The sequence below is a fragment of the Mycteria americana genome, chromosome Z (genome assembly GCF_035582795.1).
Source record: "Mycteria americana isolate JAX WOST 10 ecotype Jacksonville Zoo and Gardens chromosome Z, USCA_MyAme_1.0, whole genome shotgun sequence".
Taxonomy (NCBI): Eukaryota; Metazoa; Chordata; class Aves; order Ciconiiformes; family Ciconiidae; genus Mycteria; species Mycteria americana.
This window is the reverse complement of record NC_134396.1, coordinates 7,326,525-7,342,645: the sequence shown is the minus strand read 5'-3', so window position 1 is coordinate 7,342,645 and position 16,121 is coordinate 7,326,525. Positions and strand designations below refer to the sequence as shown.

The window sequence follows — 16,121 nt, the reverse complement described above, 5'->3', positions numbered from 1 at the left end:
TAATTCAATGCCTAGGAATACATTTCCACTAGGTCTGTCATTCTCCTGTGATTAGGGGAAACAAGCACACCAGTATGGCAGAGGAATCTTTAAAAATATTCACACATTTCCATCCCCAACTTCACATATCTAATACTTTAACACAAGCCACTAATCATCTCATTCACAACTACTGTCTATCGAATTTCCTCAAGTACTTAATGGTAGCTATTATGATAACCAAGGATCATGGGAGTAGATCCCTAAGAGACAAGGTCAGACCAGTAAAATTAGCCATCTGTCCAGTAAGGGCTTTAAGCTCAGGCTGTATTTAAGTATTAAGTTTCCAACTGTACAGGCTTTTTTTTTTTTTTTCCTCTCACAAGAGCAAGAGAATGCACAATACTGATTCTAAAAAACAGCAATACAAATCTGTGGTATATATACAAAATGGGTCTGATCCTGCAAACATTTTGTGAGCTGAGGCAGAATTTACTAAACTTGTTATATTTTCCATTGATCTAACACGTCAGTGAAGTTAGTGATAAAGAGTGATGTTGGCCTCACAGACTCCAGGAAATTCTCAGTGTTTGAAACTGTCCTGGGTGTCAATATTTTCTCTAAGCACCACAATTTTTTAAGTATGCAGAATGTCAAATTTCACCATGCACTGTGTCCCATCTCACTGTTTACATTTTACCTTACTGTTTCATACGCTGCAGACTGCAGGGGCTGTAAAAGCTGTTCAGAGTCCAGGTTTTTAACTTTCAACCACTACGGACCATGTACCACCACCCTGATCAACGTGCAAAACCCCACGACAGCCATGGGAACTCTCCTGCAGGTCACAGGTAACGCTCAGCCAGAAGCAGGCCCTTGAAGCACCCCACATCATGCTTGGTACAGAATAACCACATTTTTTTATGACATTATTGCTTCCCTAGCCATTTTTCTTTCACGTTTACTACTCTATGTCTTACAGTGTTCGCTACCACACACATAAATGTCACAGCCAAAGTACAGCCGTGCCGACAGGTAACCTCTGACTGGCACAGAGGTTCACCTGGCTCCTAACTCCGCTCACGCAGCACCACAGGTTAGGCGCTCCAGGGAAAAACGGATAACAATTTTGCCAATTCCTTCCGCAGTGGCCGCAGTCGGGTCCCGGTCTGTAACTTGAGTGAAGCCACCGGCAACAGGTGCAAAACGCCAGAGAAAACGGATCGTGCACTGATCCTGCAACTTCACCGCTTCCAACGGCACATTCCCCGCCACTGCCTGGGCACCCTCTCCCACCCGCGGGTGCGACGACAAGGCAGGGGCTTGCAGGGAAGGGCGGGGAGCGGCGCCCGCCCCGCCGGGCACCCCGGCCGCCCCCGCTGCGGGCTCGGTCCGCCCGGAGCTCACGGACGAGTTCATTTCCCGCGGCAGCCCCGACCCGACCCCAAGCGCCAGCAGCCGCCCGAGCAGCGGCCGGCGCCGGGCACTGTCCCGCCAGCGCTGCCCGGCCGGAGGAGCTCCCGCCCGGCCCCGCTGGCGTGTCCCCGCCGGCCCGCGGCAACGCCGGTTTGAGAGGGAGGCGAAACTTCGCTGGGTGCAAGCGCGGCGCTGAAAGGCATCTCCCCACCCGGCACCGCCGCCCGCCCTACCTTGCCGGCGGGGGATGCTCCTCCGCGGCGCGGCCGCGCACCCGACGCACGAAGCCAGGAGCAGCAGCGAGGCGAGGCAGAGGCAGAGGCAGCGGCAGCGGCAGCGGCGGCGGCAGCGGCGGTGGCAGCGGCCCGGCACCTCCATGTGCGCCGCGTTCCCCCGCCGCCGCCCGAGCCGGGGAGGTGGGGGCCGGTGGCCGCGGGCGAGGGGCGCCGCCGCCGCCGCTGTCCCCTCTGGGCGGCAGCCGGGCGGGGAGCGGGGCTGGCGCCGGCGCGGAGCGGAGCGGCGGGGCTCGTACCCGCGGCGGGCAGGGACGGGAGGGAAGGAGGGGAAGCGGGGAGGAGGCTGGGTCCGGCCCTTTGATGGGATTACCGCCGCCCGTGGGGCGGCCGCGGCGGCGCTGGGCACGGCTCGGCACCTCCCCCGCGGGGCGCCGCCGCAGCCCCCGGCCCGGGCCCGGCCCTGATGGAGGGGTCGGGGCGTCCCCTGCCGGGTGACGGCCGTGGCGGCGGTGCCCCCTCGGCAGGCCGGCCCTGCCCGCGGGGTGGACACCCGGGACCCGCCCCGGGCACCCTGGGGCGGTGTGTCACCCCTTCCTCAGCGGGAACCCCCTGCCCGTCCCTGCCCTCCCCCTGCGCAAGGGTATGTCCCCGGCTCCCTCCCGTCCTGCGGGACCCCAGCTCGGCTGCTCCTCTCCCCAGGGGGCATCGGCATTGACACTGGGGGTCACCGTTTCTTCCTTTTTCCCCTGGTTTCCCTGGGAGGGACGGGGCCGAAGTGGTAGCCAAGTGCTGGGGCGAAGGCAAAGCCAGGGAGAGGATTCGGTGAGGAAGTTGTTGCCGAGTTAAGAGGATAAATTAAGTTTAATCCCCCAGATGGAGGCTGAGTCCTATCCAGCCACTCAGACTAATATAGAAACCCCTGTGGAGATTAGAGGGGATGAGGAGGGCTGGGAGAGGAAGGCAAGGGGAAGCCGCAGAGTTTGAGGATCCCACGAGAAAACAGGAAGAGACGAGCAAGAAGGAGCCCAAAGCATCTCTTCAGAGCAGTATAGCATTGGTGGGATGAAAAAACAAATCTCTCTCATCCAATATCCCATCTTTGAAATATAACAGACAGAGGGAGGTGCAAGAAACTTCGTAGTAGGCAGATGTGGGATTATCTGCCCTCTGCTTTAGGTCTCATCCTAATCTCAGTTAGTTAGACATCAGTTTAAACCCTGAAACATCAGAGTTGTTACGTCTTGTGGGTTTGTGTGGGCTGTTTTGGAAATGAGCTCCATTTGTTTGTTTTGCTGTTCACCTTGATAACTTTGAGTGGGTTTGATGTCCATATAAATTACGTATGTTTATACAGTCCCTTTTTAAATTCGTAGCACTGATACTCTGTTCGATGGGTTCCAGGCTGTAATTTTATGACATGGGGAAAAAACAGGAGCAGATCAGAAGAAAAGCTGTTGCTCTGTGGGAACAATGCTGAGACAGGAAAATAAGGAAAGTTGTACTCTTTCGGGGTACAAGAGGAGAGAAGGAAATGGTCATGATGTCCTTTTGGACAGAAGATCAGAGGAAGGGAGTTGGAGCCCATATCCTGTAAAAGCACTGCAAGTACCTCAGGAAGAAGTTGGAGGGGGAAATCAAAGTCCTCACAGGAGACGGTGGAGAGGACAGCCCTTGCGTCCCTCAGGGACAAGGCAAGGATACAGAAACCTGGTCCCTTAGAAAGGGCAGCACATGAGTTTTGGAGTGATTCCCACCGGGAGAGCATGCTCAAGGCTGCAGGAATTAGAGATGAGGAGTAGTTCTGTTAACGTGTTTGAGATGCCAGTGGTGTCCCTGTCACACCCTTATCAGCGTGCCTTTGCAGAGCTGGAGCAACTGCAGTACATGTGGGAGAAGTGCCATGGCAGGAATTCTCGGTGGGGTCAGGGACTGCAGTGGGCTGTGAAACTGCAGTTCACAAGGCAGAGAATGAACTCTGGACTCCACGTTTGCCCACAAGTCACATGGGACTGCTCATTCATGGGTAAAAGATGGCAGAAAGATCATGGCCAGGGGTGGAGAAAAGCTAAGCCTGTCCTTTATATATGGTCCAAGCAATTTATTTGTACAGTGTGCTGTCATTAAATACATTACTACTTCTGCTTTTCTTCTTCCTTGATCTCCTTCCTTCCTTCTTTCACTCCTCTATCTCTATGTCTTCTTACCTCTGACTTTCTTTTCTGGCAGCAGTCATTGGCCACTGCAGTTTGTCTTCTCTCTCACATACACCTATCTACCAAAATAATCTGTGATTAAGTAATAGTTGGACATATTGAGGGCAAATTGATTGGATCGCAAAAGTTCATACTGCTGAGTTTCAGGCAGTTGTAAGATTCAGATAGATTTTGTAATTTTAATTACAGTTTTGGAAGATTATCTCTGCAGCCATGCAAGCTGGAAACTTGACTTCTGCTAGGATGGAGTGGGATATTCAGTTCTGGGTGTATGGACAGGTGCTCTTCTTGAAAATCCTACCAACAAAGGTAATCCACCACAAGCCCATTGAATTCCCTCTAAATAACAGAACGAATCCCAGTGGCTTTCTCACTGGTAACGTTTTTACATTCTCCTCATTGGCATCGTCCCTGGTTGTCTTCCAGTAGCATACTGATTAACATGAATAACGCTTAGCACACATTTGTTACTGCAGCCTCTCTCCAGAGGGAGAAGCATTTAGTGGAGTATCTAGAATTAAAACTTAGAATTAGGGTTAAAAGATAAATGTATGCCTTGCTGTTCATTGATCTGGGAGAGGGCAAGATGAGTGAAGAGTACCATGTACTTCTGACAGTGCTGAGTTTTGGGAGGGATTCATTTGCCAGTCTCAGACCAACTTCTGAGATACATCATCCTCTTAGAGGTGAAAAAATTACCTTTATCGTGGAGGACTCTGCCGTGCCAGAGGAGCACAGTTGTTACTAATGGCACACCATGGCTGTGTATTCATCCAGTTGCTTCTCCTTGTTCTCACCTGAAACTTGTTTTGCCTGGATTCAGCTTTAATCAGTGGTCTGTGATTGGATCCAGCCTCGGAGCCATCTCTATGCTAGTGATGAGAGTTTTTTGCCATCGAGAGTACATAGATCTGTAAACTATCCATCACATGCCTGATTCACCAGTGGTTGTATATAGTTGTTGATAAGGACTGGGACACAATCTTTTGGAAGTCCATAAGCCCAGGAGTCTAGTGGTGGTGGAGGCAGTTTTCCATCATTATCTGCGGAACATACTCCATCGGGGAAGATACTAACTAAGCCAGCACATGAATCTGGATATACTAGACCTGCGTTCAGGTCAAATATTCCATCCTTTCTCCCATACTGTAGCTATGGGAGGGAATCGGGCTCCAGTCCACATAGTGTCTTGCTCTAGGGAGCAAAGGGATACAACACAGAGCACAGAGATTTTCCCTTGTATCTCTTCTCTAAGAGGCAACACATGGCCCCTCTCTGTGCATACAGGAACAGGAATGCAAGGAATGATGTCCTGGGCAGGCAGGAGAAACACTCTCTCATACTTCTGTGTAGCCAGACCCCTCTAAAAGTTCTACATCCAGAAGGGTTGACTCGATTCAGCTTGCAACTGCATTACACTGGTATGTCACATGTGATTTGCAAGTGCTGAAATCAAAAGTCACCCCTTTTCTTTGAAAAGATAAAAATAGATATGAACGTAAAGCACCAAATGTTCAAACATGACCATAGCTTCCCTTTCAGGTTTTGGAGGTCCAATGTAACATGACTTCATTTTGGGCGTAAATGTCATAGTTGGCACATGAAGTCTCATGATGAAACTGAGTGGTTTTAGCAGATATCTAGACCATTATTCATTCATAGAAAAAATAGATCCCCACGATTATTTTCAACACCTGATTTTACAATAAATCACCAAGGAAGCAGTTTGCTGTGGAAGGAGCTAAAGCAGGCTGTTTACCCCAAAACTATTTGGTAAAAGTGAGGAAGCCTTTCTCTGTGGGCAGTTAAGTGAGCAGACGGAGAGACTGGAGAGCGTAGGAGCCTGGCCAGAGGGGTTAGCAGGCTTTTCCACTGTGATTCATGGGGGGAGAAAAGCCACGTCTTTGCCTTGGGGCTTGTCTTCACTTGAAAGATATTTGGGATAAAAGGAGCATGTAAATTTATAGCATTTTCCCGAGTAGCTCCATATGTGGACACATTTAGTCCAGAATAAGATTAAAAGAAAACCAGTGAAAAAGTCTTTAGAGGTAGAAGTATAAAAATGGAGGCATCTATGATAAAATGGGATATTTTACAGCTTTATAATTCTTTTTATGATGACAATGTAGGGTTCAGTTTAGGAAATTAGGAATCTGTACATTTTCATAATTATGAAGAATGGATTTTTCTTTCTTTAACTAAAGCCTGAAAAATTTTGTGGTTCTCCCTCTTTTTTTCCTTAATAATCTGCAACTTTTAAAAAGACAAATTCTGAATATATGGCATTGTGCCAATTAATCCATAATCCACTATAGTTTTTTGTCAGGGATTATTCATAGGTTCCTCTTGAAATAAGTGCATAAACTCTTGACCTTTTAAGGTCCTCTTAGTATGCCAAGGTCATTCTACTATTTTACCATCCTGATATTAATTCGAACAAGAGATACTGATTATGAGTTATACCAATCTATGTATGTCATATATAGAATTATATAGACATGAGGATCTTTTTATTGACTTTAGTAACTTCATAAATTTATGGAAAATAGAAGGACCATTACTTACCAGCTTTCAAATACAAACCTCATAAATGTCACTGAAACCCAGCAAACTTTATTTTAGCAGGTCACGTTTAGTTTTGTAGTAATAACAAACAAATAGCAATAATTTGTATCCTATTATAATTTAACTAGAAAACAGTAATGTTTCGTGAATGTATGTATTTGTTGCTTTTACTAATCATTATAATAAATAATTGTCTAACTGGTAAAAACCCAAATAATTAATTACCTTACAATATAATGGCTGTTTACATTTATTATTTCATTTATCACTTACAAAATGTCATAGATGTGCATGGAATGCATATTACAATATGCCATCTAAAGTCATAACTCTTCTGCATAAGCTGTTTCCTTCTGGCTTAACTAAGTAGAGTGTTTTGGATAGACCTGTTTCTGATTGCACAGAGGATGGTAACTGAGAGTATTTAAGAGCATTTCGGTCCCTGGGTGCCAGAGAAGTCTACAACAAATACTTAGAGCATCTTTATCCACTTGAAAAAGTGGCCCTACAGCCAGTGTACATCTGAACAGGTCAGGAAGGAAGTTCAGGCTGCCCAACAAACTCAAGGAGCAAGGGTCATGGAAACTCTAGTTCCTCTGCAGAGTTGGTAGGGTTTCTTCTTCAGGATATTATTAGGAAACACATAAAGGTTAATGTAAATTTAAACTACCTTGAAATGGCGAAGGGATGAATTTATTGTATTAGGTTCTTAACTTCTGTCACCATCTACTTATTTTAGATCTAGGTCTGAACTGAGCCTCTCCCTGTTTTCCATCAGACAGTCTGTGGAGCCTAGGTTTAATTCATTTGGGGCAAAAAAACCAAAGCAAATTCTGCCTGCCATTTACCCATATTTTAATACAGAAACAACCATACATCAGAGACATACTACACATTTACACATATTAAATGCTGAAAATACAAAACCAAACAAAGCAGCATCAGTATTCTGTCTTGTCACATCAATAAATATTTGCCATATATTTATTCACCAAACTGACAGTTTAAGCCCATTGCACTTTCCAAGGACTCAGAGTCTTTCTCTCCCCCATTGTCTCTCATGTGGATTGGCTGTGGCATAGCCAGAAAGTCAATACACGTGAGCAGCCCATACATCTGCAAGCGATAACTGTGCTACAAAGAAGGGCCTCTACTGACCACAACTGCATCAGATGAGAGTCTTTACGGTCTTCTTTCTTTATGCTGTCAGTTTTGTCCCCGAATCTCCCTGCTCCTCACTGTATTTCAGGCTATTTTTATTAATTACATTTCACTGGTGACTTGTACTGTATCAGGACTTACAAACCCCAGTCAAGACTAGTAGTTCTACACAGAGAGTTCTACACAAATAGATAACATAGAAATCCTTGTTGTGCCCAAAACTTTGGAGCATTCAACAAGTAAATGCTGAGAACAAAAGGGAGGAATGGGAGGGTGATGAGCAACCAGATAAATCATAGTCATAGCCCTGCAGTCACGTGGCCAGTATAAACCATTATGTTCTTCATTGTTGTCTCACTCTTTTGCCCTCACTCATTTTGACTTTTTTATGCCACATTAGTATTTATCATGTTATAAAGTGCTCTTTCCTAACATGCTATACTTTTATTACTTTGTTTAAATTTTAAAATAAATGTGATTAGCAGTGAGCACAATCATTCATCTGTGCCAGCACTCCAAAATGGATGTTGTAGTCTGTGTGTTCAAATCCTAAAGTTTTATCCTGCAAGCTTCTTTTTGTAAATAGTACTGTTTCTTGTATAGCAAATAATTTTACAGCACTTTGGTCATGGATTAGGATGCCAGTATGCAACAAATGCCTAAGGTAAGCTCCGAAAAGCACTCAATCTGAGTAAATTTAACCTCAAGATGGGCAGATTAATAAGCACATGGAGCCACTTGGAAATAGGGCTAGCAACATGAGTGGTAGCTTGTAAAAGCCAAACCTTAACACTCGTGGTTTATGAGAAAGTTGTTGAGTTATTCTTTCTGTCACCGTTGTTTGTGGATTTATAGGTTCCAGTTTTAATAACTTTGTTTTCCTTCTCCTTTTATCTGCTTTGGCTAGGTTTTGGTAAGGTGGAGAAAGTATTGTTTTGAGCTCAGAGGTCTTTGTATTGTCCCTTATTCAGCTCACGAAACAACAGAAGCACAAAGACCCAAATTCCAAAAAATTCTCACCTAAGAATCTAAGTATGTTGTTACGCCTCTCTCTCACCTCTCACCGTCTCATCTCAGATAGGTCAGTATTTGCCAGTTTTACTCCTGGTGATTTAATGGAGTACATTCTTCTCTTCTTGTTAACAAGTCAATTCTTGCCAGATTTTGGACGTATGGTAAATGTAATGAAAAGCAGCAGGAGGAAGAAATGACCTCTTTTACAAACCTAAATGTTACATTAGACACTCATGAAACTTGTTTGCACCAAATATTACATATTCAGTATTTGCAAGTGTGGGAGGTATTGGGGAAATTATGTATTGCCCACTATAGGCTTCTTTTCTTGTTTCTTTTCAGTTTATGATGATGATATAAAGAAAAATGAATGATCGACAGACCATTGAGGACTTCAGGGCACCATCTTCATTTTCCCCTTTCAGTCTTTCTGCTGCTCTCAAAAAAATATGATTTCAAAGATTGACTTTCATTGTTTTTCTATCTAATGTAATAAGTATGCTCTTCCCATCCTCTCATCTGTTAACCTCACAGACTGGTACATAGCTCCTGCTTATGATATAATCTCCTGGGGTATTTCCTCCACTTTCCTGATCAGGATTTCAGAATGAGGAAAGAAGAGATGGATCACAAAGAACCATCCAGATTTTACAGTGAACTCCATGCATCTTTGGCCTTGCATAGTTTATTTACAGTGAATAAGGGGGAGAGGGGATGAATTCTGCAGAAATAACACATAAAAGTACCACAATTCATGGCTTTTTCAAATTTCCTGTTAATTCCCATTCTGTTGCAAGGAGTACCCATACACTAGAGGCAAGTGCACTATTGTCTGCTTCTACTCTGTGTGCAGAAGGAATGTGATTCTCATTAATTTCTCCTAGGGAAAAATGAAGTCTGAAGGGGAGAATACTGCTCCAATTTTATCACTCCCCCCTTATGCTGATGACACTCCTGTGAGGCAAGTGACAGGGAGAAGGACGAACATATGCAGCTTCATTTCCTTTACTCACTAATACCTATTCATTGTGCCCCAGTAAATTACCTGTTTCTCCATGATTCTCACCACCCTCCTTACTTGCAGGAAAGAGCAGTAAAGGATGGATTTGCAGAAGGAATGACACTTCTGGGAAGGCCACTGAAGGAGAAGTAGGAGACCACAAGATCTGGTAAACTCTGTCATTCTTTTCCATAGGGAAATTTAAGCACTGGAGGAAATAGCAAAAGTTTTAAGAAGTTGAATTTTTCTTTCTAAGTCAGAAGATCAAGGAGAAAACTGCAGAATGAGCACCACATACCTTGTAGGAGCTCAGTCATGTTCTTGAAGTCTCAGTTTTTGAACAGATCACCCTGGCTGCAACACACTCCATCACATAGCAGTTCACCTCTGGGACTTGACATTAAAAAACCCACTTGTAGGCATCACATGGTCTCCCAGTTTGGATTAATGTAAAAGATTAGAGGTCTCCAACTAATTTTGTGCACTGATTCATGTAAGATGTTTCTCCTCTGTCTCTTTCCGAAAATCACTGAAAACTTCACTTGCCACAGATTAATTTACTGCCTCAGAAACACAGAGAGAATACTGTAGAGTTAATTCCAGCTGTTTTGGAGCTTGACAAGCCTCTAAGAAGCTTCTGAAAAATCACAAAACTTTTAAAAGATCTTTAAAAGCAGTTTTTCATGTTTGCCTTAACAGAGTAACAATGCTTCTTTAAAAATAGCAGGTAGCAAGATCCAATCAATAGACCATTAAGATACTGACAGCACCAAGATAGGATTACATGGTGAAGAAATTGTGAAACCTTTAACTTTTTCATTTTTGGCCAAGAAAACACGAGAAAGTGTCATTATTTATTTCATAAGCCTAACTTGAAATAATCTTACCTCTTTCCTGTCATCAGAAAAGCCCCCTGCTTGCATAAATATGAAACTACAGGGTTAGTGAGGTACTAATTTTATCATAAAACCAGGATTCTTATTCTTTGGGCTGAAAGATGTTTTACACAATGTAGCAATTTCCCTTTGATGCACCTGCATAGGGTAATACCGAGATTCCACCAAATTCATGAGGGACAAGTTCATCTGTGGTTATTAAGCATGATTGTTGTGCTGGTTTGCCTGGGGTAAAGTTAATTTTCTTCATAGTAGCTAGTATGGGGCTATGTTTTGGATTTGTGCTGCAAATAGTGTTGATAACACAGGGATGTTTTAGTTATTGCTGAGCAGTACTTACACAGAGTCAAGGCCTTTTCTGCTCCTCACCCCACCCCACCAGCGAGTAGGATTCCTGTGAGATGGGGGAGAGAGTCAGAAGAGTAAAAGTGAGAAAACTCGTGGGTTGAGATAAAGACAGTTTAATAGGTAAAGCAAAAGCCATGCATGCAAGCAAAGCAAAACCAGGAATTCATTCACTCCTTCCCATCGGCAGGTAGGTGTTCAGCCATCTCCAGGAAAGCAGGGCTCCATCATGTGTAACAGTTACTTGGGAAGACAAACACCATTGCTCCGAATATCCCCCCCTTTCTTCTTCTTCCCCCATCTTTCTATGCTGAGCATGACGCCATATGGTATGGAATATCCCTTTGGTCAGTTGGGGTCAGCTGTCCCAGCTGTGTCCCCTCCCAACTTCTTGTGCACCCCCAACCTACTCACTGGTGGGGTGGGGTGAAGAGCACAAAAGCCAAAACCAGCACAATTGTTTGGAGGCAACCGCTGGCACATTAACTGCCGAGACTGTTAATATATGGGAGCTGGGAGACTCTTTGTTTCCCAGAGAGCACAAGACCAAGTGAACTTTTGAGTAGTCATAAAGCAACAGATTTTATGGACAAGGAAAAGTCATCATCTAGCTTTGCTTTTATTTGTAATTGCTATGTAGTGGATTCATATTTCAGGTCTCAACTGTTTTGGCAGGTCACAAAACACTACAAGGAAAATGGTGCTGGTCTGTAATGCAGTTTCAGAAGATGAGGGTACCAGTCTGCTAATTTAATCATAACTCTGAAGGTGGCCGATGGTTTCTGTGCAGTGCAGCTGTACGCACACATCACGTGTGATATCCATGCTGGTGTATTTAAAGCTACCTCAAGTATTGGTTAGCTGTGCTGCCCTCTGGCCTGTTCATGCATCTCAATTTCCTTTGACTTTGAAATTCAAGGCCAGATGTTTTCCAGCACAGGTGTCTAATGCCAAGGATCGGTTCTGATGCATGCATTCCACTCAACATTCCTGTCGTGCTGTATGATGGGTGGGGTGTAGGACAGTGTGCTACTGCCCCCTTATCCATCTTGAGCCATTTTCCAAAAATTAACACCCCAGTTTCAATGCTTGCCCTTCGCTTCTCTGCTACCCACTGCTGAGAATCCCAAGTGCAGGGGTGAAGTTACTGTGAGGGAGTGGTTTCGGACTCAAAGTTACGTACGAAGAACATGCAGTCTCCTCCCAGTATCAACCTGCTGCCCACGCCCGTCCTGCACAGCACAGCATGATGCTACCGAGCACAGCTGAAGACCTCCTCACCTGGTGAAGATATGAAGAGGGACACAATAAACCAGCTGTCCCCTTGCCATGGACCTACTGATTTATTTTCTGCCAGAGAAAGTGAAAAGAAAAGTATATTCAACTTGTAATTTGAATGTGAGTTCTTCCCTTATCTGACTTGGCACTTGTTATTATTGATCTGATATGAATAAGACACATTGTTTGTAACTTGGAGCAATTAGTTCTGCAAACCTTATTAATGCAATTGCGTTACTGGGCTTGATCTAAAGCTGGTAAAGTCAACAGAAAGACTTTTAGTGACTTTAGTGGACTTTGCATTTGTCAGGTGAATTTGAGGGGTTTAGGCATAATTTATAGCACCTCTCTGCCTGGGGCTACATGAAGCTGCAACCACTCTGTTCCTATTGCAGTTGAACTCAAGGCAGAAAGGGCAGCAGCTATAGTTGGGAAACTTCCTTTCCCATATTCTGATCTACACATATATATTTAGGACTTTCTATTCAGCTACCAAACAGTATGAAGGTCTCTGAGCTACGCTGCTCTCAACACAGCAACTAGCAAACATCTGTGTAGTCTTAGTGAGTCCAGGAATCTAATGTGGACACTGGAAGAAGAACCCATCAAATTTACTTTGTCATAAAAAGTTAAGAAACAACATATTATGCTTTGGCTTACCAAGACAAGAGACAGAGCAAGCTATTGACCCAGCCCCCTGGACACTGCTCTCTTTAGTTCTTCAGGTGCACATGCTACAGATTAATAGGATTTCCTATATAGTCTTAATATCTGCACAGATATGATGCAACAAGGATGGTAAAGTTAAGGCTGAACTAAACCAACTGTAATATTGAAAATAAAGAGCTGAAGGGAAAATAATAGAATAAGTTTCCTTTTTTTTTAAGACTCTTTATTATAAGAATTGCTAACTTCACATTTTTGAGGGAATTCCTTACAATATGCCACATCTTTTTAAAACGTTTTTGGATTACAGTCCTCTGTAATATTATAATTTCATTAGTACTGCTGTGTTTTTGTCCGGGTTTTCCTTTCAGAAACACATCTGCATGTGCATTGTGTAGTGCCTGCTCTGCTTGTGTAAAGAGCATGTGTACTAGATGGGATGTGGATACTTAATAAGTGTCATCAGACCTGCTGCTGTATTAGGGCTGATACCCAGAAATCCTAGAAACCGTGCAGACGATCTTAAAGTCTGTCCAGACAAAATTTCTAGACAGAACAAGAAAACCCAGACAAACGGTTGCTCTAACTGTATCGAATAGCAGCCTACTTCACATTTATGTTCTAGTAAGTGATGAGTTCTATCAAAAATTAGATAAATGACCTTCTTTGGAGAAGGAAGTAAATACTGACCTTTACACAGCTTGAAAAATGAAAATACAACAGCTTATACTCAGAGTAATCTATCCATCTCTACCCATATCAGTGAAGCTATTCTGGATTTATACTACCATTTTTCAGTTCAGAATCAGGGTCAAGACAGAGCAGTGATAAAGGGCATGTAAATAACCATAGATTAAGTGGAATGAACTGGGCTATTTTTCAGTATTCTAGTTACTAAGTGACAGTATTATATAATATTTTTATTTTTATCTTTTCACAAAAGGATCTTGCACATAAAAAAGTCAAATCTCATAGCCACTGGGTGCAGGAAATCCAAGGATGTTATTAAGAGGAGATACCTGGTCATTTTTCGCTATGTAATTCTAAACTCGTGGATTCATCTGGACCTGCCACAGCAACAAATGCCACCAATATCTTTGTTTTTCAGCCACCTTTCCTGGTGTCAACATCACTGCTGCCAAAGAGACAGATGGCCAATAAGGATATAAATGTATGTCATCTTTACATCAACCTTATTATCTTTGGTAATATATTAGGTCAGATCCTCTGTGGGTTTAAGTAAGGACAGCTCCCTAGAGACTGCATCAGCTTCAGAAAAACACAGTCTTCTACACTGACCAAGGGTCTGGCCCCAGCACGTTACCCTGTAGCAGCATGGGGAGTAGAGAGGAACAGCCCACTCATGAAATAAGATTCCAGTGTTGATGTTGCTTGTGTTTTCCAAACCCTTCCTCAAAATCTTCAAGACTTTTTTTTTCTCACCTCATCCAGGTGAAAGACAATGATCTTGTCTTGATCTTGTCTTGTCTTGTCTTGATCCACCTTAGACTTCCGGAGGGCGGACTTCGGCCTGTTTAGGAGACTGGTCGAGAGAGTCCCCTGGGAGGCAGCCCTAATGGGCACAGGAGTCCAGGAAGGCTGGACGTTCTTTAAGGAGGAAGTCCTAAAGGCACAAGAGCGGGCTGTCCCCAGGTGCCGAAAGACGAGCCGGCGGGGAAGAAGACCGGCCTGGCTGACTAGAGAGCTCTGGCTCGAACTCAGGAAAAAGAGGAGAGTCTAGGACCTCTGGAAGAAGGGGCGGGCAACTCAGGAGGACTACAAAGGTGTAGCAAGGCTGTGCAGGGAGAAAATTAGAAGGGCCAAAGTTGAGCTAGAGCTCAATCTGGCTGCTGCTGTAAAAGACAACAAAAACCACTTCTTCAAATACATTAGCAGCAAAAGGAGAGGTAAGGAGAATCTCCAGCCCCTGGTAGACGGGGGAGGGAACACAGTGACCAAGGATGAGGAAAAGGCTGAGGTACTTAATGCCTTCTTTGCCTCAGTCTTTAATAGCAGGGCCAATTGTTCTCTGGGTACCCAGCCCCTGGAGTTGGAAGATAGGGACGGGGACCAGAATGGAGCCCCCATAATCCAGGGGGAAATGGTGAGTGACCTGCTGCACCACTTAGACACTCACAAGTCCATGGGGCATGATGAGATCCACCCGAGAGTACTGAAGGAGCTGGCAGAAGTGCTCACCAAGCCCCTTTCCATCATTTACCAGCAGTCCTGGCTAACTGGGGAAGTCCCTGCTGACTGGAGATTAGCTAATGTGATGCCCATCTTCAAGAAGGGCCAGAAGGAGGACGTGGGGAACTACAGGCCTGTCAGCCTGACCTCGGTGCCGGGGAAGCTGATGGAGCAGATCACCCTAAGTGCTATCACACGGCATGTAGAGAATAACCAAGGGATCAAGCCCAGCCAGCATGGGTTCAGGAAAGGCAGGTCCTGCTTGACCAACCTGATGTCCTTCTACGACAAGGTGACCCGCCTAGTAGATAAGGGGAAGGCTGTGGATGTTGTCTATCTAGACGTCAGTAAAGCCTTTGACACAGTCTCCCACAGCATTCTCCTGGAGACACTGGCTGCTCATGGCTTGGACGGGTGTAGTGTTCGCTGGGTAAAGAACTGGCTGGATGGCTGGGCCCAAAGAGCGGTGGTGAATGGAGTTTACTCCAGTTGGTGGCCGGTCACAAGCGGTGTTCCCCAGGGCTCTGTGTTGGGGCCAGTTCTGTTTAATATCTTTATCAATGATCTGGACGAAAGGATCGAGTGCACTCTCAGTAAGTTTGCAGATGACACCAAGTTGTGTGGGAGTGTTGATCTGCTGGAGGGTAGGCAGGCTCTGCAGAGGGACCTGGACAGGCTGGATCGATGGGCCGAGGTCAATTGTATGAGGTTCAACAAGGCCAAGTGCAAGGTCCTGCACTTGGGCCACAGCAACCCATGCAATGCTACAGGCTTGGGGAAGAGTGGCTGGAAAGCCGCCCAGCAGAGAAGGACCTGGGGGTGTTGGTTGACAGCCACCTGAATATGAGCCAGCAGTGTGCCCAGGTGGCCAAGAAAGCCAATGGCATCCTGGCTTGTATCAAAAATAGCGTGGCCAGCAGGACTAGGGCAGTGATCATGCCCCTGTACTCAGCACTGGTGAGGCCGCACCTTGAATACTGTGTTCAGTTTTGGGCCCCTCACTACAAGAGAGACATTGAGGTGCTGGAGCGTGTCCAGAGAAGGGCAACGAAGCTGGTGAAGGGTCTGGAGCACAAGTCTGATGAGGAGCGGCTGAGGGAGCTGGGGTTGTTTAGCCTGGAGAAAAGGAGGCTGAGGGGAGACCTTATGGCTCTCTACAACT

At 45.1% G+C, this 16,121-nt stretch overlaps 2 protein-coding genes and 1 long non-coding RNA gene across 4 annotated transcripts in view; 2 read left to right on the top strand and 1 right to left on the bottom strand.

Moving 5' to 3' along the window:
* EGFLAM (EGF like, fibronectin type III and laminin G domains) overlaps positions 1–2,017 on the bottom strand; it is a 76,240-nt gene extending 74,223 nt beyond the window's left edge. The window contains exon 1 of the mRNA XM_075527023.1: positions 1,629–2,017. Within this exon, the coding sequence (XP_075383138.1) occupies positions 1,629–1,773 (145 nt within the window). The 5' untranslated portion in view covers positions 1,774–2,017. The remainder of the gene's footprint in view (positions 1–1,628) is intronic.
* Positions 1–16,121, top strand: part of LIFR (LIF receptor subunit alpha) — a 201,632-nt gene that overhangs the window by 136,217 nt on the left and 49,294 nt on the right. The window lies entirely within an intron of this gene.
* LOC142421864 (uncharacterized) lies at positions 1,569–14,252 on the top strand. Of its 2 annotated transcripts, none has more exons than XR_012778989.1 (4): positions 1,569–1,704; positions 4,034–4,153; positions 9,669–9,753; positions 11,501–14,252. It is a non-coding gene; the product is annotated as an uncharacterized LOC142421864 (long non-coding RNA). The 2 variants fall into 2 exon arrangements; XR_012778990.1 differs by having other exon boundaries at positions 8,927–9,753.